The sequence below is a fragment of the Ranitomeya variabilis genome, chromosome 2 (genome assembly GCF_051348905.1).
Source record: "Ranitomeya variabilis isolate aRanVar5 chromosome 2, aRanVar5.hap1, whole genome shotgun sequence".
NCBI lineage: Eukaryota > Metazoa > Chordata > Amphibia > Anura > Dendrobatidae > Ranitomeya > Ranitomeya variabilis.
In genome coordinates this window covers 1,006,917,918-1,006,939,766 of record NC_135233.1, presented here as the reverse complement: position 1 = coordinate 1,006,939,766, position 21,849 = coordinate 1,006,917,918, and the positions used below count along the sequence as shown (strand labels likewise).

At 43.6% G+C, this 21,849-nt stretch overlaps 1 protein-coding gene across 3 annotated transcripts in view; it reads left to right on the top strand.

Annotated features, from left to right (window-relative positions):
• The window catches only part of RYK (receptor like tyrosine kinase), a 128,323-nt gene that overhangs the window by 97,774 nt on the left and 8,700 nt on the right, over window positions 1-21,849 (top strand). For all 3 annotated transcript variants that reach the window (XM_077291274.1, XM_077291275.1, XM_077291276.1), the window contains 3 exons: window positions 493-625; window positions 12,738-12,847; window positions 13,065-13,224. In XM_077291274.1, coding sequence (XP_077147389.1) covers window positions 493-625; window positions 12,738-12,847; window positions 13,065-13,224 — 403 coding nt within the window. The remainder of the gene's footprint in view (window positions 1-492; window positions 626-12,737; window positions 12,848-13,064; window positions 13,225-21,849) is intronic.

The following is a 21,849-nucleotide window of genomic DNA, read 5'->3' as shown; positions in this document are numbered from 1 at the left end:
GCGGAAAGGAAATGAAGTAGCCAGGTGGTGAAGTGGTCAAAGAAGGTGGTGGCTGGCCCTGGGGGGCGGTAAATGACAGCCAGCTGGAAGGGGAGTAGATGCGCACAGAGTGCACCTCAAAGGAAGGGAGGGTAACAGAGGGTGGAAGTGGGATTGGGTTGAAGGAGCAGTTATCTGACAGGAGAAAACCAACTCCTCCGCCATGTTTGCTGCTGCGGCGGGGGGTATGAGAAAGGTGGAAGCCACCGTAAGAGAGTGCAGCAGGGGAGGCTGTGTCAGAAGGGGTGAGCCAGGTTTCGGTGATGGCGAGGAAGGAAAGTTTAGTAATAACAAAGAGATCATGGATGTAGGAAAGCTTTCATCTCTGTATGTGGGGTTCGTTTTTGTAACTTTTTTTATTTATTTTTTAAATGTTTTTAAATTTCAAAGTTAAACACTGAAATGACTTGCACAGAAGATTTTTTTCAAAATTATCACCTTTTGATTTTGTAGGAATCTTCTCCCTATCGGTCATGTCTGTATAGAAGATGGTGAAAAACCAATGGTGTTGCTGCCTTTTATGAACTGGGGGAATCTGAAGCTGTTCCTGCGGCAGTGTAAGCTGGTGGAGGCCAACAACCCACAGGTATCAACATCAGTGACCGCGTCTTCATAATCGTCACACTGTCAGAATTTGCGAGCATAAATTGATCCGCTGTGTGCAGATTTGACATTCACTGTCTTTTAATTTATGCTGCAGATTTTAAAGGGACTGTGCCATAAACAAAGTGCACTTTAATTATTAGTTCTTGGAATAATAATAAATTCCACAACTGGATGTGTTAAATAAAAATAAATAATAATAATTCCTGTGCTGTTATCTTATAAATGTTGCCCCTACTATGTACTAATCATTGCTGCGTCCAACCATGCGGAGCTGATGCAGTTCATGGTCATGCACATGCCACAGCTCCTGGCCAGAGGGAAGCATATAACACTTTTGATAAGTGAGTATACAGATGAAACAGCAGGGGAATGCAGCTGCTGCTTTCTAAAGTAACACATTTCCCTGCCTGTTTTATCACATGAGTGAGTGTTTGTTGCATGACCAGTCCTGTGAGCTCATCATAAATAAAGTCAGTGACCTATAAGCTCAGTGGCCACTGGTGCATCTACGTCACTGACTTGATTTTTGATGACCTCAGAGGGCTAGAGACAGGGAAGAAACAGTCACTCATGTTTGGCAGGCAGGGAAAGGTATTACAAGAGAAAGCAGCAGCTGCAAGCCCCTGCTGTTTTGCCCATATACTCACTTATCATAACTGACTGATGCTTGCCCCCATGGCCAGTAGCTGAGGTATGTGCCATGAACTGGAGCAGCTCTGTATGGTCAGGCACAGCCATTACACTGTACATAGCAGGGGCACATTTGTAAGATTATCTTAGCACAGGAACATTTAATACAGCAAATTGTTTAAAATGTGCTTTGTTTGTAATTGTGTTAAATACATTGTGAAATCTACAAATTAATTGCTGAAATGTTTCTGCAAAACTGTTTATTTTACACACACGTGGTACACACGCCACCTTGCTGCTCTGCTTTATTCATCCAGCAGAGCCCTGTGTCCTGGTTTGTGCCTTGTTCTGCTAACTCTGCACCAGGAACAAATCTGCCTGGTGTCTTGGCCACATCATGTTCAGTGCTCGGAGCCGCTGAAGGCGTCTTTGATACAGCGCAGTGTTGTGCGGCAGAGACAGGAGAGAATGTCATGTGTCCGATACAATGTGCAAACAAACACCGCGCTTCCTGACCATTGTCCCTATTACTATGTGGTCTATGGAGGTAAACACGGTCAGACAGTGCAGGAAATGCAGAATTTCCTGTGCTCATGTTACAAATTCACCTGCTTTGGTCTTGTGTCCCTAATGTCCTGACTCTTCCAGGCAGTTTCTTTATTTCCACCGGAAAGCAATGTACGGTAGTTTCCCACATACTCTATTATTGAGCCGGATGGTAGTATCTGTATCCACAAGTGCCTGGCTTGTTTAGTAATGATCCTTGTATCAGAATAATCCCATCACATTTCCCTTTTATCTGATATCTTAGTGAAGACCTGTTATATATATTTTGCTTTAGTGAGTATCGGTCATTTTATTTATTTTCCTGCAGAAATGAATAGTATATGATACCATATCACAAAGTTTCTCATTTTCACGGAGTAGTGTGCTACCTTCTCCTCCCGGAGTGGTCGGCACTGCTGATGATGGTGTGAATGTGCCGGTCCTCGCTTTCCTGCGGTCAGCACATGTATCGCTGTAGTCTATGGAGCGTCGTCTTCATGTTTTCCTCCTATTCTGAGGAAAGCTGCGAGTTCTCGTGTAGTGCACAGTAATCTCGCTCATGTATTAGTAAGTTCATTGGCGTGCCTGAGCAGGAATTCACGCTCTATGGATCGCTCTCCGTGAACCTGGACAGGTTTTGTTTTTTCCCCGTGGGCCTTTATTTTAATTTATATGACAGATTTTCCCATATTATGAAACTGTGAACGTCACAAAACTATTCCCAAAGCTTAACCCATAAAGAAAGTGTCAGCCCATGGATTAAATCATTTGATTGACTGACGATCCCTTCCCACATGGGCACTGCTACCTCTACATGGAGAAAGCACCAGTATGCCGAGTCCAAAGTGTACCCGCTGTGCCAAGCTCCAGGTCTACATGTGCTCCGTACACCCTCTCTGGCCGGGACCGGCTACAGTAGGGCTCGTGTGGCCAGCAGTGTCTTTAGTATGTATGCACAGTGTGTCGTTATTGAGATACAATAAACTTTAATTTGTTCACACACCATTTTATGTTTTAACAGTCCTGAATTTTTGTGTAGCACCCAGTATATATATATATATATATATATATATATATATATATATATATATATATATATATATATATATATATATATATATATATATACATACACTCACTGGCCACTTTATTAGGTACACCTGTCCAACTTCTTGTTAACACTTAATTTCTGATCAGCCAATCACATGGCGGCAACTCAGTGCATTTAGGCATGTAGACATGGTCAAGACAATCTCCTGCAGTTCAAACCGAGCATCAGTATGGGGAAGAAAGGTGATTTGAGTGCCTTTGAACGTGGCATGGTTGTTGGTGCCAGAAGGGCTGGTCTGAGTATTTCAGAAACTGCTGATCTACTGGGATTTTCACGCACAACCATCTCTAGGGTTTACAGAGAATGGTCCGAAAAAGAAAAAAAATCCAGTGAGCGGCAGTTCTGTGGGCGGAAATGCCTTGTTGATGCCAGAGGTCAGAGGAGAATGGGCAGACTGGTTCGAGCTGATAGAAAGGCAACAGTGACTCAAATCGCCACCCGTTACAACCAAGGTAGGCCTAAGAGCATCTCTGAACGCACAGTGCGTCGAACTTTGAGGCAGATGGGCTACAGCAGCAGAAGACCACACCGGGTACCACTCCTTTCAGCTAAGAACAGGAAACTGAGGCTACAATTTGTACAAGCTCATCGAAATTGGACAGTAGAAGATTGGAAAAACGTTGCTTGGTCTGATGAGTCTCGATTTCTGCTGCGACATTCGGATGGTAGGGTCAGAATTTGGCGTAAACAACATGAAAGCATGGATCCATCCTGCCTTGTATGGAGCATCTTTGGGATGTGCAGCCGACAAATCTGCGGCAACTGTGTGATGCCATCATGTCAATATGGACCAAAATCTCTGAGGAATGCTTCCAGCACCTTGTTGAATCTATGCCACGAAGAATTGAGGCAGTTCTGAAGGCAAAAGGGGGTCCAACCCGTTACTAGCATGGTGTACCTAATAAAGTGGCCGGTGAGTGTATATATATATATATATATATATATATATATATATATATATATATATATATATATATATATATATATATATATATATATATATATATTTAGGTTCTGCCCATCTTTATATTGCAGCTCTTATAGGAATCTGTCACAAGGTTTTTGCCACCTGATCTGTGAGACCCTGATTCTAGCAATGTGTCACTTACTGGGCTACTTGCTGTATTTAGAGATTTTATCACTAGATGACTAGTAAACCTGCTGTTATTCCTGAGCTCTGTCTAACCCTGCCTCCACCACTGATTGGTGGCTTTCTGCCTATGCACAGTGTGCCCAGAAAGCCGTCAATCAGTGGTGTGGACAGGGTTATACACAGCTCCGCATTCCTAAAACAGGGATTTTATCAAAATGACAGCAAGCAGCCCAGTAAGTGACACATTGCTGGAATCAGGGTCTCTGCCCCGGTATTTTGCTGCTCTTAGGTGAGGAAGCAAAACGTGGTGACAGATTCCCTTTAAGTGCTCATGTCTGTAACATGTGCAGATATACTTTTCACAATTTCATTCATGATGTGGAGAGACCCAGAGGATAAGACTGATTCTGACCTTGGTCTGTGAAGCCTCCAGAACGGCTTGGACATACGTCCGGAGGCGGCAGGATGTGCTTGGCAGTATTGGGTGCAGCGGTCAGCTCGGTCTTTGTTGGCATATACACCAAGGACTGTTCGGTCCTGCATATCCACAGTAGTCCCGGCAGGTTGCTGTCTGGCGCTGGTGATGAGGCCTGCAGCCGCGGGCTGTTCCTCGTGAGCTGTTGCTGGAGGACAGCCATATATTGGGTCCCGCTGCCTAGAAGCTGAGCACACACCTGGATGTAGACATTCTTCACGCGACATTCTTGCAGATCGTATTTTGACCCTGTAATTTCTTAGAAATTAATTACGTCTCTGAGGAATATTCTTCATGCTGCACAGATCCGCGCCATGACTAATGTGTGTGTAGTTATCTTTACATCAGCTCTGTTAGCATAAAGCTGAAGAATGTAAACCATCGGATGCATCTACCGGGACGTGCCGCAGGAACGCGGCCTTTGTGTAAGCACCAGGGAGATCATGGCGATAGTGCTGCCAATTGTCCGTCAGGTCCACTTAAAGGAAAGCTGCCATCTGAAAATGACCCTTAGTCAGTCGGGTTCTTGTGTTGCCAGTTTGGTTTAAAAGAAATGAATTGGTGGCAGGTTTATATACAAATTAAAGCATGTAGCGAAAAAAACGCCCCAAAAAGGACCCATAGTGTAATAATAACAGGTCTAAATTTATAGAATCATTATAAATTTGTGCAGAGCTTATAGGGTGATGACCAGAAGAGATGGAACCGCAGGTCGGAGGTACAGATAGCAAGTTCGAATATGCCTGAATAATGAATGATGGTTCACATGTTTAGTAATGTAAGTACCTAATACATCAAGAAAAAAAAGTGAACCCGTCAGTGAGCATAGATGTATGTAGATGAACATGTGTATAAAGATAGATGTTTGTAGATGAACATGTGTATAAAGATAGCGAAGGCAGAGCATGTAGAACATGTAGATGGTTGTATTGATACCGGAGACCTGCGTGCCACCGCCCCAACGCGTGTTTCGGCTGATGTGCCTTCCTTTACTTTCTGTTCCTCCGACCTGCGGCTCCATCTTGTCTGGTTATCACTGTTCATCATCCTATAAGCTCTGTACAAATTTTTAATAATTCAATAGTTATATCTGTTATTATTACACTGGTTCCTTTTTGGTGTGTTTTTTTTCTCTATATGCCTTAATGCACTAAACCTTTTGGACTAATCCTTCTGCACTGACACAGTGGTCTATATTAACTTTGACACTGTGTATTGTTGCCTTTATTTGCTTTATAGACAGTTAGGTCCGGAAATAATAGGACAGTGACAGATCATTGTGATTTGGGCTCTTCATGCCACTATTTTTTATTTTAACGGGTTGAACAAAAATATCTTGTGAAACTTTTAGGAATTGCAATCATTTTTCTACAGAGCCTCATTTAATGGGGCTCAAAAGTAATTGGACAAATTAACTTTACCATATATGAAATGTTCATTTTTAATACTTTGTAGAAGAATCATTTGCAGGCAATTACTGCCTGAAGTCTGGAAGTCATGGAAATCGCCAAACATTGGGTGTTTGGTCTTTCTGCCTTAAAAAAGAACCTGTCAGCAGGATTTAGCCCTATAAACTAAAGGCATGGACATAAGGGCCCTGTGATGCTGATTTGTATGATACCTGATGTAAAGGGAACTGCTCCGTAGTTGTTGAATGCTCACCTTGTGAAGTTTTCCTAAAATGTCTTCTCTCCTTCGGGGCCTCCTCGGCTTCTTGTACAGGTCACTGATTATTCAGTGACCTGCCTCCTTTTTAAACCTCTGTGCCACCGCCATCACTGTGTGGGCGGCGCGCGCGCAGTGCAAGTTGGCGTCCTGTGTGCAGGACTTCAATAAAATGGCTCCGGGTGTGGCGCATGCTCAGATCGAGATTTTGGCTTGGTGAAACATTTACTGAGCCGAAATCTCGATCTGCGCATGCAGATCTGAATCTTGAGTAGTGATGAACTAATGTGCTCGGATAAGGTGTTATCTGGGCATGCTCGGGTGCTAACAGAGTGTCTTCGGCGTGTTCAAAAAATGTAATCGAGTCCCCATGGCCGCATGTCTCGCTGCTGTTCGACAGCCACAAAGCATGCAGGGACTGCGTGTCTGTTAGGCAATTCCTTCATGTGGTGCGGGTGTGGAACAGCCGTGAGATATGCAGCATCAGGGACTCGAACATATCCGAGCACATTCGCTAATCATGATCCCTTCCAAGCCTTCTCCACACTTTCTTCTTCCCATCATTCTGGTACAGGTCAATTGTCTGACTTCTTTAGATGTGTGTTTTTTGGCAAAGTCTAATCTGGCCTTTCTATTCTCTAAGGTGATCCCTTTGTATTTGCTTTTATGAAGTCTTCTCTTTATGGTAGAATTGGATACTGAAGCACCTACCTCCTGGAGAGTGTTCATCACTTGGGTGGATGCTATGAAAAGGGTTTTTCTTCACCATGGAGAAGATTCTGCGATCATTCACCTCGCCAGTGTGCTTTTTTTTTTGCTTTTTTTTCTTTTTGCAGAGTGTACCAAACCGTTTATTTGGCCACTACTAACATTTCTGCTATGTTTCTAAGGGTATGTTTCCACGGTCAGGATTGCATCAGGATTTGACACAGGTAAAATCTGCACCTGAGGTCACTGGCAGGTCACCTGCGTTTTTCATGCGTTTTTTTTATGCTTTTTTTTTGTCACTTGAAATAAAGCTGATTGAAAGTTGCCTTCTGGGAAGGAAAAAAAAAAGGGATTTCCTGTTTGCAAATACATTTTTTTGCTGCAATGCCTCTAGTTTTACTGCCAAACCAAAGGAAGAGAATTATCTACTTAATTCTCATTATGAGTCTGAATATGCTACAAAGAGTAAGTATATTTTAACCCCTTATCTGGGCTGGTTATCAAAAATAGAGGGATCCAATATCCATGAACCTTACCAGCCTGCTAATACCAGGCTGCAGCAGTCTGCTTATCTTGGCTGGTTATCAAAAATGGGGGGATCCCCTCGAAAAAAAAAATGGCGTGGGGTCCCGCCTATTTTTGATAACCAGCCAGATGAAGCAGACTGCTGCGGCCTGGTATTAAAAGACTGACAAGGCCCATGCATTTTGGCCCTCACCAGCCTAAAAATATCAGCCTGCAGCAGCCCCACAATTGGCTCATCCAAAGATGCGCCAATTGTGGAACTTTACCCGGCTCTTCCCACTCCCGAGTAGCAGTGGGATATGGGAGAATAAAGGGTTAATGTCACCTTGCTAATGTAAGGTGACATTAAGCCTTGCTAATAATGGAGAGGAGTCAATAAGACACCTATCCATTATTAATCCAAAGTTTGTAAATGGTTAAAAAAATACAGACAAAATAAAATATTGAAATAAAACACAACACAGTTTTAACATCTTTTTATTATACTCTCATTCCTGCGAAGCCCTCGATCTCCTGGAAAAAAACAAACCAACAGTATACTCCCTGTTCCGCCATTTGTCCAAAATAACGAAGGTCCCACGACGAGTCCAGCTCTGCTACATCTGGATGCTAGGCTAAGCCTGACATCCAGACACAGCAGAGCTGCTTACCGGAGGAGATTCCCTGGTGGTCACGTCGAATGCATTTCTCACGGCCAGCTGATCGTGAGAGTACAGGTGACCGGAAATTACCCTGTTCCCGGCAGTCACATGCACAGAACTTACCGCGATAAGCTGGCCATGAGAAATACAATACACCGCCAGGGAGTGGCTAATGGCCGGTCACCTGTACTATCAGCTGGCCTTGAGAAATTCATTCCACGTGACAACCGGGGCATCTCTTCCGGTAAGCAGCTGGGCATCGCGCAGAGGGCTAATAATTAAAAAAAAAAAAAAAAAAAAAAAGCAGGACGGATGCACTAACCTCTCTCTCTCTCTCTCTCTCTCTCTCTCTCTCTCTCTCTCTCTCTCTCTCTCTCTCTCTCTCTCTGTCACGTACTGCTGTAAAAGTATGTGACACAGGAACTCAACATATGTTAATTAGCCGACATGCGGAGTAAGCTGCATTAACACAGTTACTAATCATTAGATGTGGTTTTACCGCATCTAATGATTGTCTATGGGAAATTTACGGTGCGGCGTCGCCGCATTGTAAACAGACATGATGCGTTCTGAAAAGATGCGCCACATGTTCGTTTACACGGATCTGCCGAATGCGTGTTTTAACGCATAGTGGAGATGGGATTTCATGAAATCCCCTCCACTATGCTGTAACATGCTGCGTGTTTGATGCTGCGGCTCTACGCAGCGGCAAACACGCAGCGTTTCCTGACCGTGGAAACACACCCTAATGGATTTTTTTTCCCAGCCTAATGATGGTCTGTTTCTATTCCATTGATGGCACTGCACGTTGTGGGTTCACAGCAACAGCTTCCAAATGCAAATGCCACACCTAGAATCACCTGCTTAATTGACGGATTGTCTAGGGAAAAGCCCATGCAGCCCAATAAAGAGCTCTTAAGATAATTGTCTATTTACTTTTGGTCCCTTAAAAAGAGGCAGCTGTAAATTAGAGCTGTAATTCCTAAACCCTTACTCCAAAAGGGACGTGGATTCCCTCAAACTGAAGCTGAGAGTCTGCACTTTAAGCCCATCTTGATTATAACACTGTATCCTAAATATGTTTGGTACGCAGCTAAAATGCCCAAACTTGCATTGCTGTCCAAATATTTTTGGACCTGGTAATCTTAAAAAAAAAATAAAAAAAAAAATGTAACACTGACCACTGCGGGTTTTTCTGGAGTCATACTTTCATTTTATTACCAGCAGAGGCAGGATTACAATGATGGGTAACAGGATTGCTTCCAGAACTGGCCATTGATAATGTACATGTGTTATTTCATGAACCAAAAGAAATTGAGTCTAAAAAGGGCCTGTAGTCGCAGTGTGAAAATTGCAAAATTCTATGTTTTATTTTTAATATAGATTGTGCTATACAAAAAAAAAATTTGCAAAAATAAAAATGCATTTAACGCACAAACCTTGAATGTTCAGTAGGTCATTTTCTGGTGGACTTTAAGGACACAGCCTTAACGTTTTCCACTTTAGCACTTCTGGGTGATGATGGATGTTGGCGATGAAATACGTGTCTGAAGTGGGAGACTACGTTCATCCATTGCATGTTTTGCTGACGGGCTTCCAGTGCCCTGTTTTCTCCAAAACAGGGAGGATCCCAAAGGTTACGCTTGGTTATCTCAAAAAGCTGCAGAGTTGCCAGCTTCCAGAGGAAAACATGAGGATATGAGCTCCAGTCTCAGGAGATACCGGAGGAATGTGTGTATATTTCCACTCTGATAATGTTCTTTAGCACTGCCGGATTGCTCAATCGGAGTCCCTCATGGGCAAGAATAGCGTCCATTGCCCTCGGAAAGTCTATATTCTGAATTACTGCACACCAACATTCAACGTTCATTGTGAAGTCTTATTGCTTAGTAGGAAAGCAAAGTGTGTGTTAATGCAAGAACATGATGTCGACAGTCCCTATGATTAACGTGTGCGGAGGAGAAGCTTCTTTCTTGTTCATAGCTCGCTATTGCCATATAAAGGCCAAGTGTCCTTTTGGCCCCTGACTGGCAGGTGTACCTCACTAGACTGCCAAAAAAGGGAGATAGTATTGTATGAGTTTAGATTCTGCAAAATCCATTAACAAAAAGTAAAGTTAAATGTTTACTTTACCTCTAGAAAGATGTGTGCCGAGCAGTGTCATCACCCTTAGGCTATTCTGGCATCGCTCACATGAGCGTATACATTTTTTTTTTCCTCATACTGATTCAATATTAGAAAAAAACCACAGCGTGCAGTACGATTTCTGCTGTCTCACACAATGGAGAAGATGGAGACATTTTGTTCTCCATCTTCTACTCATCGGAAAGAATCTGATCACACTATGCTGACGCTCTGATCAAACTCGGATCAGTCTCTGGTCGGACTGCCATTGCCATGATCGATGCCATTCTCTGGGAGGAGAGAATATACACTCGCGTGACCCCGGTCTAATACATGTGCTAATTCTGGATTCACTCATCCATGTGTCACAGTCCGAGCACGGCCTGGCCACAGGTCTTCTGACCCGAACTACGTGGCGTCATAAGTGTATGTAGTGGATGGTCGTTTCCACACACCGACGGATACAAGGGTGTATCTACACCTTACAGATGCCAGCACTTTGAAGAGTGCTTTGTGACTTGGGTAATGGGACCTTATTATGACCTCCTCCTAGGACGGTGCGCGGTGCTCTACCCTCAATACCTTTTACCTTGTTTCAGAGTCCCCCAAGGTTAGTAGGACATACTCGTTTGGCAAGTCAATCACAATGTGTGATTTTTCTGATGTGTGGTCCTGTAACTTACTACTCAATAGCTTCTTTGTGAAGATCCGCATTAGTTTGTTAGTAAATTAATGCATGTGAAGGCTTGACAACTAGCAACTGAGGACAGAATTTTGGCAGAAACGGTTAACTGAAGTTTATCTCTGAAAAAATCTATTATTTTCTTTGCCAGGGACACGAGTGTCTTTCAATGTAACATCACTTGTTGGAACAGGCTGGACCTCTGTAATGCAGGTACACCTGTTCCCAATAAATGGCCTCCAGAGAAGCCATACTGGACACTATATCGCTTGATTTATACAACCCCATCACCTGTCTGATATTGCGGCTGAGCGGCAATAAATAACTTGTTTGTTCAACTACATAGCTGCCAGATCCCGCCAGCTTTCAAGCTTACTAAACGTGGATTTGGCCACTTTTTTTTTTTTTTTCTTTTTTTTTTATTTCGCCCCTGTTGCTGAGATATTGGGAATCAAATATTTGGCACCAAATTAGTTAACTTTTAAGTCCAAGTAGGTGCTATCAGATAGTTTTCTCTGGGGACTTGTACTTCTCTCTGTTTGACGCTGACCAATTATAAGCAGGCAGCAACTTGAATTGCAGAAGTGTGGAAGTATTACATGGAGTTAATATTTCCACACCTCTGTGCTGTGTAATATATCTTTAGTGCCTATTTAGGCTGCACACTTTGGGTGGCGGGACCTGTGGGCTTGAGGTTATTTGACCATGATGACATCACAGTTCCTTATGCACTTCTAAGTTGTTGCCTGCTTATGATTGGTCAGTGTCATACAGGGGCAAAAGTACACGCCCCCATAAAAACTTTTAATTCTGTTCCGCTGCCACTAGTCAAAGTGAAAAAAATGGAAGGTACTCTTTAACAAGAATGGATGTCCTTCCAGTATATTGCGGGCATACAGGCTGGACACCTTTTAACAACATGTTTAAGAAAAATCCCGTACAAGCACAAGGCGATCTTGCGGTCCTCGCTCCAAATCTGAAATCATGAAAGAACTGTCCCTGACTGCCGCCATTGTTGCTCCACCATTAGGTGTGGGGGGGATACCAGCAGGGGTCCTGTCGAGCTGGAGAACAATTGGCCCTTTGACATTTCTTTCTCAGGGCCCCTTTACTCCATGTTCTTCGGAGAATGGAAACGTTCACACATCTGTGTATTTTCTCTCTCTTCGGAGTGTTCATTGCACATTTCTCACCTCAGGTGTAGCCAGCTGCTTACCTGTTACTCTAAAATAACATGTCGGTTATCCCCTCACCTTCATGTCTGTGAAAACACGCTAGCTAGTGTGGACAAGTTGTTGTATAGGTTGTCGGATGTTTGCTGTGCATGGCATACAGCAGATTCCTCGCCACAACTCGCAGAGAACCGAGTCTTGTACATTTACTGTGGATCTATAGGATTTACATCTGTTGTATTTTTGCTGTGTTCTTAGAACAACTTTTATACATACTTCAGTTTAAAACTAAAATGAACAAACTTCCCTCCAGTGTTCTCGGCTTTATGGTGTCAAATGGTCCCAATTCACTGTTCTTTTCCATAAGAGCTATGAAAAATCCTTCACTCTGCCCCATTTCTATAGAAATGTAAGAATGGAGGCACCCGGTGATCACATCACATTATAAAGGACCAGGGTATGAGGCCTTGCTTTATAAGACATTAATTATCAGGGTTTGCTTTTTGTGTTAAATTCATATATTTTCAGGAATTTCGGCTATAGAGGCTTCTTGGTTTTGTTCTTTAACTTTTCAGCCACCAGGCCGACTTATTGACGTGGAGACCGGGCAGAATAAGTTGCTGACTAGTTGTCCTCTTAGCAATAGATCTTGGTATGTTTGACACTATGATGTCCTGTTTTTTTACAATATTTTTTTATTTTTTTTTTCCCCTCCTTTAGGCTATTTCCCAGCAAGATCTTGTACACATGGCGATTCAGATAGCCTGCGGGATGAGTTACTTGGCCAGGCGGGAAGTTATCCACAAAGACCTTGCTGCTAGAAATTGTGTGTAAGTAGTTTGGATCTCACAGCTGACATCGCTGACTGCGTGTCTTCTGCTATTAATGTGTAGACTGCCATAGTAGACTGTTCTGCCTAGCAATCCAATGGAAACTGAACCTGATGTCCCCCAAAAATCACAATGGAATAAACTTTCACTTTATCAACCATTGCCATTTATACATTATCACCAACCTTTAAATTCACGCTAGTTTTCTTTTTCCCAGGATTGACGAGTCTCTCCAGGTAAAGATTACAGATAACGCTCTATCACGAGACCTTTTCCCCATGGATTACCATTGTCTAGGTGACAATGAGAACCGACCGGTGCGCTGGATGTCTCTCGAGAGTCTGGTGAACAAAGAGTTTTCCAGTGCTGGCGATGTGGTAAGTTCTTACTGGTTTCCTTCCTCGGAGGGTATGGAATGGCGTATGTTCACATGGGGCAAAATGCTTGCGCCGCTAGCGAATTGTCACAGGTTTCAGCCTGCGCTTTGGAACGGGTAAAATCCATCATGAGAAGCCACAGTATGAATTGACATGCTGCAGATATAAATCAAGCCCCATACTTTGCAATATTTCCACCCACAACCCCGGACAGAGAATCTGCAGCATATCCACCCAGTGTAGACGTGCTCTAATGGTGCTTATTATTTAGGATTTAATTGTGAGGGTGATTGGTTAGTGCTGCAACAATTCAGTGGTGGCGGGAAGGAAGGAATTTTTTTCCATTGTCACCAAAGGTCATAAACTATTAAATTGTGGGAACTTATTTTTTATAATGTATGTATTTTCTGTATTTTAGTGTATGTATTAAACGACTATTCCCAAAATCACAAGTTATCACCAACTTGCCGCATAAGGGACAACTGATTGCTGGAAAGGCCGCTTGCACCCCAGGTGATATAGAGGGGTTGTTGAATCCCAAGAGCAGCCCCATGTTGTATGGAGGGTAGGTGTGCATGTCAAGCCTCCACGCCATTCATTCTCTTCTCCAAATGACAATGAATGCAGAAGAGACCGAGTGCCTGCACCAAGCTCCATACACGACAGGGAGACAGAGTCTGATTCTCGGGTTCCACAGCCCCAAACTTGGGATCACGAAGGACCCCAACAGTGTGATCCCCAGCAATCAGCAAGGTATTCTCTATCATGTAGGAAATAGCTTTTGATTTTGGGAAAAACCTTTTACTGTTTCATTCATTGCTTATAATTCAACACATGTCTGCTAATGAAAGCAGCAGTTTATCCTCCAAATAACGACATTAAAAAATGGCAGCGCTCCAGATGTGAGTAAAAAAGCTGCTGTCTTCATTCACCCCTTCCAGCTACTCAAACCGTGAGCCTCTCTCAAGTCATGTTTTCAGTGATATGATCCTGTATATTCAGTAAGTGCGCATTATTCAATACATAGTTTTTGTCTATTCTCCATATTGCTCAAAGGGTGATTCCCAGAATTGGAAATTCTGCTCCTCCCCTGCTTTATTCCAACTGGGAATTTCAGAGTCTTGTTCTGTGTCCCAACGATCAGATCCTGACTGGTCAGGGTTATCGTCAGTCCTGTGGATAGGGGAAGACGTCCAAATTCTCGGACACCCTCTGTCTGACTCTCTCTCTCACTGTCTATCTCTGCATAATCACCAGTCCTGTGTATAGGTGAAAACGTCCAATCTTGGAAATGACCCTTTCCCAGTCTGTTTCTCTGACTTTCGCACTCTTTCACACTATGTAGGTATAGACGCCCCTATATTAGTTCCCAACCGTTATAACGTGCAGCTGCCGCTCGTAAGATGTGTTACTCATGTAATTAATCTTTGGGGCACAGTGCCAAAAGTTGATCCGACTTTTCTAATCCTGCTCTGTATATCCTAAATCATCAGTGTGTAGGTTTTTCTCTTTTGTGTTTTTTATTACTATATACAGTACAGAGCAAAAGTTTGGACACACCTTCTCATTTAAAGATTTTTCTGTATTTTCATGACTATGAAAATTGTACATTCACACTGAAGGCATCAAAACTATGAATTAACACATGTGGAATTATATACTTAACAATATTAATATAATTGTGAAACAACTGAAAATACGTCTTATATTCTAAGTTCTTTAAAGTAGCCACCTTTTGCTTTGATGTCTGCTTTGCACACTCTTGTCATTCTCTTGATGAGTTTCAAGAGGTAGTCACCGGAAATGGTCTTCCAACAATCTTGAAGGAGTTCCCAGAGATGCTTAGCACTTGGCCCTTTTGCCTTCACTCTGCAATCCAGCTCACCCCAAACCATCTCGATTGGGTTCGGGTATGGTGACTGTGGAGGCTAGGTCATCGGGCGTAGCACCCCATCACTCTCCTTCTTGGTCAAATAGCCCTTACACAGCCTAGAGGTGTGTTTGTGGTCATTGTCCAGTTTAAAAATAAATGATGGTCCAACTAAACGCAAACCGGATGGAATAGCATGCCGCTGCAAGATGCTGTGGTAGCCATGCTGGTTCAGTATGCCTTCACTTTTGAATAAATCCCCAACAGTGTCACCAGCAAAGCACCCCCACACCATCACACCTCCTCCTCCATGCTTCACGGTGGGAACCAGGCATGTAGAGTCCATCCGTTCACCTTTTCTGCATCGCACAAAGACACTGTGGTCGGAACCAAAGATCTCAAATTTGGACTCATCAGACCAAAGCACATATTTCCACGTCTCTTCCGCTTGTTGCCTGTCCTTAGCAGTGATTTCCTAGCAGCTATTTTACCATGAACATGAAGGCCTGCTGCACAAAGTCTCCTCTTAACAGTAGTTATAGAGATGTGTCTGCTGCTAGAACTTTGTGTGTCGCATTGACCTGGTCTCTAATCTGAGCTGCTGTTAACCTGCGATTTCTGAGGCTGGTGACTCGGATAAACTTATCCTCAGAAGCAGAGGTGACTCTTGGTCTTCCTTTCCTGGGGCAGTCCTCATGTGAGCCAGTTTTTTTGTAGCGCTTGATGGTTTTTGCCACTGCACTTGGGGACACTTTCAAAGTTTGCCCAATTTTTCGGACTGACTGACCTTTATTTCTTAAAGTAATGATGGCCACTCATTTTTCTTTACTTAGCTGCTTTTTTCTTGCCATAATACAAATTCTAACTGTCTATTCGGTAGGACTTTCAGCTGTGTATCCACCAGACTTCTGCACAACACAACTGATGGTCCCAACCCCATTTATAAGGCAAGAAATCCCACTTATTAAACCTGACAGGGCACACCTGTGAAGTGAAAACCATTCCCGGTGACTACCTCTTGAAGCTCATCAAGAGAATGCCAAGAGTGTGCAAAGAAGTCATCAAAGCAAAAGGTGGCTACTTTGAAGAACCCAGAATATAAGACATATTTTCAGTTGGTTCTCACTTTTTTGTTAAGTATATAATTCCACGTGTTAATTCATAGTTTTGATGCCTTCAGTGTGAATTTACAATTTTCATAGTCATGAAAATATAGAAAAATCTTTAAATGGGAAGGTGTCCAAACTTTTGCTCTGTACTGTAGATTGTCAGAACCTATGGATATGAGCGGAAAGTGACTGATCAGAGTATCTGTAGGTGAGATCCATGTATTATGTGAGGTCCACGGTTATTAGCAGACTCGGGCTAAGTATAATCCTCGAGGGGCCAGGAAGGAATGAAGCTTCTTAGCGTGGCTGTAACCGGGTCAAACAGCCAGACTCGTAAGGATTGGATGGTATCACAGCTTTCAGCTTTTTTTTTTTTTTTTCAGAACGTGTGTGAGAAAAATCATAGGGCCCAAAATGGTGATTAGCTCCAACTGGTTGTAAAGCTGGGGGCCGGGTCTGTGGTCTGCTCTTAGTATATAGCATATGTATGTACCATCCTCCTATAAAATGATGTCTGACTGCACAACGCTGCAGAATGTAGCATTATACCACTAGACCAGTAAGGCAGTCCATAACGTCAGTCACGGGTGATAGATTTTCAGGTATTACATTCTCGTCTTCTGCTCTTCTTATATTGACACATAATCATTTCCTTTTGGGTTTGGCCCACTACTCAGACAAGCCCTTCTCAATCACTGTTACCCCTTTATAAAAACACCACCTTTTAGTCCCTTCTGGTGCCGGCACTGGCGCTCCATGGGCTTATATGACTTTGTCACTCGCACCCTGCACCCGATCAGCGCTGGCTTTACTCTCCAATCCTTCAGACAAACAAGACATCTGGAGGAAGGGAGATCTGCTGCATGACCCAACAATGTCTGGCACGCCGTGAGTATCGGAGGGGAGACTGGGGGGAAACATACGTTTTGACATGGGACTGTTTGAGTAGTGGACGACCCCTTTAGTAACAAATATCTAAAATTCCAGAGAGATGCCCTATTAATAAGGTGATGACAGTGTGCACATCTTGTTTTCTTCTTTCTTTCCTATCTGCGCCTGAATATGGCTTCTGCTGTAGGGCCGGGTAACCAGACCGGTCCATCACCCTGAATGAACGACGCTGATGATGTCCTTCGCTCTGCACAGTATCGCCCAATGGAGGCTGGGGTGTATGTTGTCTTAGGCTGCTTTCACACTAGCGTTGGTATGGGGCCGTCGCGCTGCCTCGGCCCGACATACCGACGCATACTGTGAAAAAAACGCCCGACATGGGCAGCGGAAGCAGTCTTAGGACGCTTCTGCTGCCCCATTGTAAGGTCCGGGGAGGAGGGGGTGGAGTTTCGGCCGCGCATGCGCGGTCGAAAATGGCGGACTCGACGCACAAAAAAAAGTTACATTTAACGTTTTTTGTGGCGGCGGTCCGCCAAAACACGACACAACCGTCACACGACGGTTGAGACGTGTGGCGATGCGTCGCTAATAAGTCTATGGAGAAAAAACGCATCCTGCGGGCAACTTTGCAGGATGCGTTTTTTCTCCACAACGACGCATTGCGACGTGCAGTGCCCGACGCTAGTGTGAAAGTAGCCTTACACTGATTTAATGACAACTGGCACAATTATCATAAAGCTGCACCCTTTAATTACTGCAGTGTTTTTAATAAAAAGAAACCTATTAGAATTAAATCCGTAGAGGCGTGTGGCGGCTAATGCTCGTTTCCCACCACGGACGTAGAATGGGATAATCTGGTTTCTGGTAATGGCTGTGTATGTAGAGGAGCTGCGCGCCCATCTATCAGGGATAGCATCCTACTCTGGTCATTCTTTCCACACTCTTTTGACGTGTTTATTTGATGTAAGTCGGACACTTGTTTGGGATAAGAACAAAGACTTCTGCGCTTAGATGTTTCATTCACCGCCGAGGGCAAAGGTGGGAACAGAAGTACTAGGAGAGGGGATTACAGACAGGAGGAGAGAAGCATTTAGTGTTCAGCCATGAGATCAGCACTTGGGCGATCGTTTTCCAATGGGCTCAGGACGTTCACCGCCTTTACTTCCTTCTTGTTACTTACCCCTATTAATAAGAGGAATGGCAGCACGGATTCAGCAGTGCCCGGCTGTACATGGCCACACTACTGATACGTGAACTAGTCACGCTTAGTTGTCATTGTCTTCATATTGTTCTAAGTTGTGAAGCAGAGGAACAGCGCGACCCAAAGTAAGAAACTTTGATGCTGAGGGATTTACTGGAACAGACCTGTCAGGAGAGCTGGCGCGTGCTCTGTGACGATGTCGCCCAACTTGGGAGAATACTGGCAATTCTGTGATGGCTGCTGATCCCACCATGTCTAGCTGGATAATGGGGTCCTGCTGTGCACTGTACTGAATAGCGAGGAGGTCTCTAATGATTTGTATAAGGCTTCCTAAATGTAACTTGGAAGTGTGCTCTTCAATGTTAGGAGAGATGGGCATGTGCTGTCACCTCACCACCAGGGTTACCAACCTGCTTGTCAAGTTGTTGACTTTTTTCTGGACAATTGGTCAAAAACTCATTGATTTTTAATAATGTTCCCCATGCCCCTTTAGAAAGACCACATCCCTAATAAAGGCGTACAGAATAAGAGCAGATACTGAGAATTACACCCCATATACAGTACAGGAGAAGTGATTCGGACCCACGAGACCACCCCATTCCCCAAGTCTTCCTTGGGTGTAGTCGGGATGTGTGAGTGCAGAGCCAACACGGACATTTCTTCAGTTTTACTATTGTTCTGTTCCTCAGGGGTATTTCCAAGGCAAGAGAAAGGTCAGGTCTTAGTCTTTGCGTTCAGCTGTGAACCCTCTTTCACTGCCCTCGTTTGAGCTTGTTCCTTCTGGCAGAGACTATTTACCTCCACTTTGTGTCTACGCCCTACTTTCCTCCCTCTTGTTCTCCCCCAACTTGCTGGAACTGCAATGTGGTGTCTGATTGACAGAGGCTCAGAGCCAAAAGCAGTGTTGGGGAGGCTGCGGGTGGTGCAGGAAGAAGCCGAAGAGGCAGTCTTAGCAGATTGATGGGAAATGGAGAATCCGATTTCTTCTCTGGCCTCCTTTTTTAGTTTGTACTGCGCAGCTTAGTCTCTTAGCACATGCTCGGTAAAGACTGATCAAAGGTTTCAAAGAATTGCAGATGATTTTATTTATTTTTTTTTGACCACAGGAAAAAAAGGGAAATTAGACTTACCGGTAATTCCATTTCCAGTTAGTCCCTCAGGACAGCACCATGGAGGACGTCCTTCCTTGACCTATAGCGGGACAGGATCATAGAGAGGTTAAAAGGACCCTCCCACCTCCACCCTCCAGTGTTCTTTCAAAGTACCACCGAAGGATGGAAATAAATGGTCTAAACGTGCCCTTATAAACATGTCTGTAATAACCATTAAACTGCTTCATCTTAATTTTGAGCCATGGTGACCCGAAGGACGAACAATCTGCCGGTAGATTAATCCCGAACAATCCTAAAAACAGAAACATAAGGGACGGAACTATGGGTGCTGTCCTGAGGGACTAACTGGAAATGGAATTACCGGTAAGTCTAATTTCCCTTTTTCCATTACGTCCCTCAGGACAGCACCATGGAGAATACCAAAGCAACTCTCCCAGGGTGGGTACAGAAGCCCAGGAACCAAAGTCCCAGGCAAAAACCAGACTAAAATATATAAAGGATCTGAAAGATCAGAAAAAACATAGATATCTAAAGAGATCCGCAAAGAAAATCACCGTAGTGAGTGCCTGGTATGCATCTATAATGGCCAATTTCAGTATGAATGTGGTAAACGAAATAAGCATCAGGAGCAGAGAGTGAGATACACCCATTGTACTCCAATACCAATAATGAACCACAGCAAGTTATTTATTGTGATAGATACTTATAGACATCGCAGCCCCAGAATAGGGTTAGAAAACCTTATTGCCCAGCAAAATATGGTGAAAGTCACAGCCACCACACAATGAGGACTGTACCGACCAATAATAAGCTGCATGTGCTTATAATCCAGGACTGTTCCTTCATCGGTCCTTCTGGGCTCAGGTTAAGTCTTGGTTACCGACCAGCTTACCGTACTACAAGGAGACCTGCAGGACAGAGGCCCTGGACTGCGGGAATATCAAACCAATAACGGTTAGTACATGGATAATGGCAGAGCATTGGGTGTACGCACATTACTCATCCAGGAGATCACGTCTATTCCAAATCCTTAGATGTCTAACCCCAAGAAGGGTTATTTATTATTGAAACTAAGGAATACACCATCCGGCAGGTAATATCTCCTGCCATTACCAACGTCGGGCTTCTCATTAGAAGCGCTGAAAGAGAAACGTAGATCATCACTCCTGTTTTACTGATGTTAGACACAGGGAGTCCGGACTCTGAATCAATGAAGGTGGTGGTGGTAGTGCTAGTAAAAATCTTCCGACACTTGAAATTATTCAGAACTGCATTTATACGAGTCATTAGTCCAGACATTATAAGTATGTCAACTTATTTGTCCATATATGCATATTACGCACGTACATATCTCAAGAGGCAATCTTCTCAGGGATCTTTATACACTCAGACTGCCATTGTGGGAGTAACCATATTCCATGGCTAGAGAAAAAGTAGGTTTCTTCCTCATTACGGAGGGAGATTATCTACTGTGAGGCAGTGAGACTATGGGGGTCTTAACAGTGAGAGCCCTGGATACAGTTTCATTTATCTTAGGAGCCATGACTGCTGTAAGAGCCACAAGAATGGGATCCTCTGCCACGACACAGAGCTGCTGCTTCACCACAAGGTACAAAAGGCAGAGCTGATGTCCCTGGTAAACAAAACGCAACAGACTTATGGGACAAGAAACTGTCTGTCTATCTGATTGCCGAATGTGGAGTTTGGGAAGGATTAATAATAATAACAACAATAATAAACTTCCATCCATATAGTGTCTGCATATTCCGCAGCGCTTTACAGTTTGACAGTCTAAAACACAACAGTCATAAGTAACAACCATATAATAATTAAAGCAAAATAAACCCACCTTGCTACTGAGAGCTTACACCCTACAATGAGGCAGGGAAGATACAAAGTACAGGTGTGTATCAACAATGTTTTATTTACAATGATTGCACAGCCATCTTCAGGGGGTGGGGGATAGATGGAGATAGTGAATGGGCTACACACACAAACATAAAATGACTGATTAGGGAACGTGATAGGCCGCTCTGAACAAATGTGCCCTGAGGGTGCCCCCAAAACTATGCAAATTGTAGATAGTCCTAATATCTTTAAGGCAAAGCATTCCAAGGCTGAAAGATTCCCTTCTTTCAACTCGTGGGATTTTCTGCTCCCAGGACAGTAGTATGTCCTTTTATAGGATGTACCAAAATTACGTATGTCATCTTTTAAAGCTAATTATGTAATAGACTTGCCTTTAGCACTCAAAGTAGAACCTACCTGAGAGATCTGTTCCAAACAGAAGAAATGCAGATTTTACTAAGCCAATTCAAGCCTGTTTGCTTGACTAAGCCCTGTTGTAAAGAATGAAGTAGCAGAAGCTGGATCTGGGTCCAAAACACAAGGACTCCATATCCGGAGTTGAGGCCCAAGACAAAAATGTGAAGTGGTAGGCCG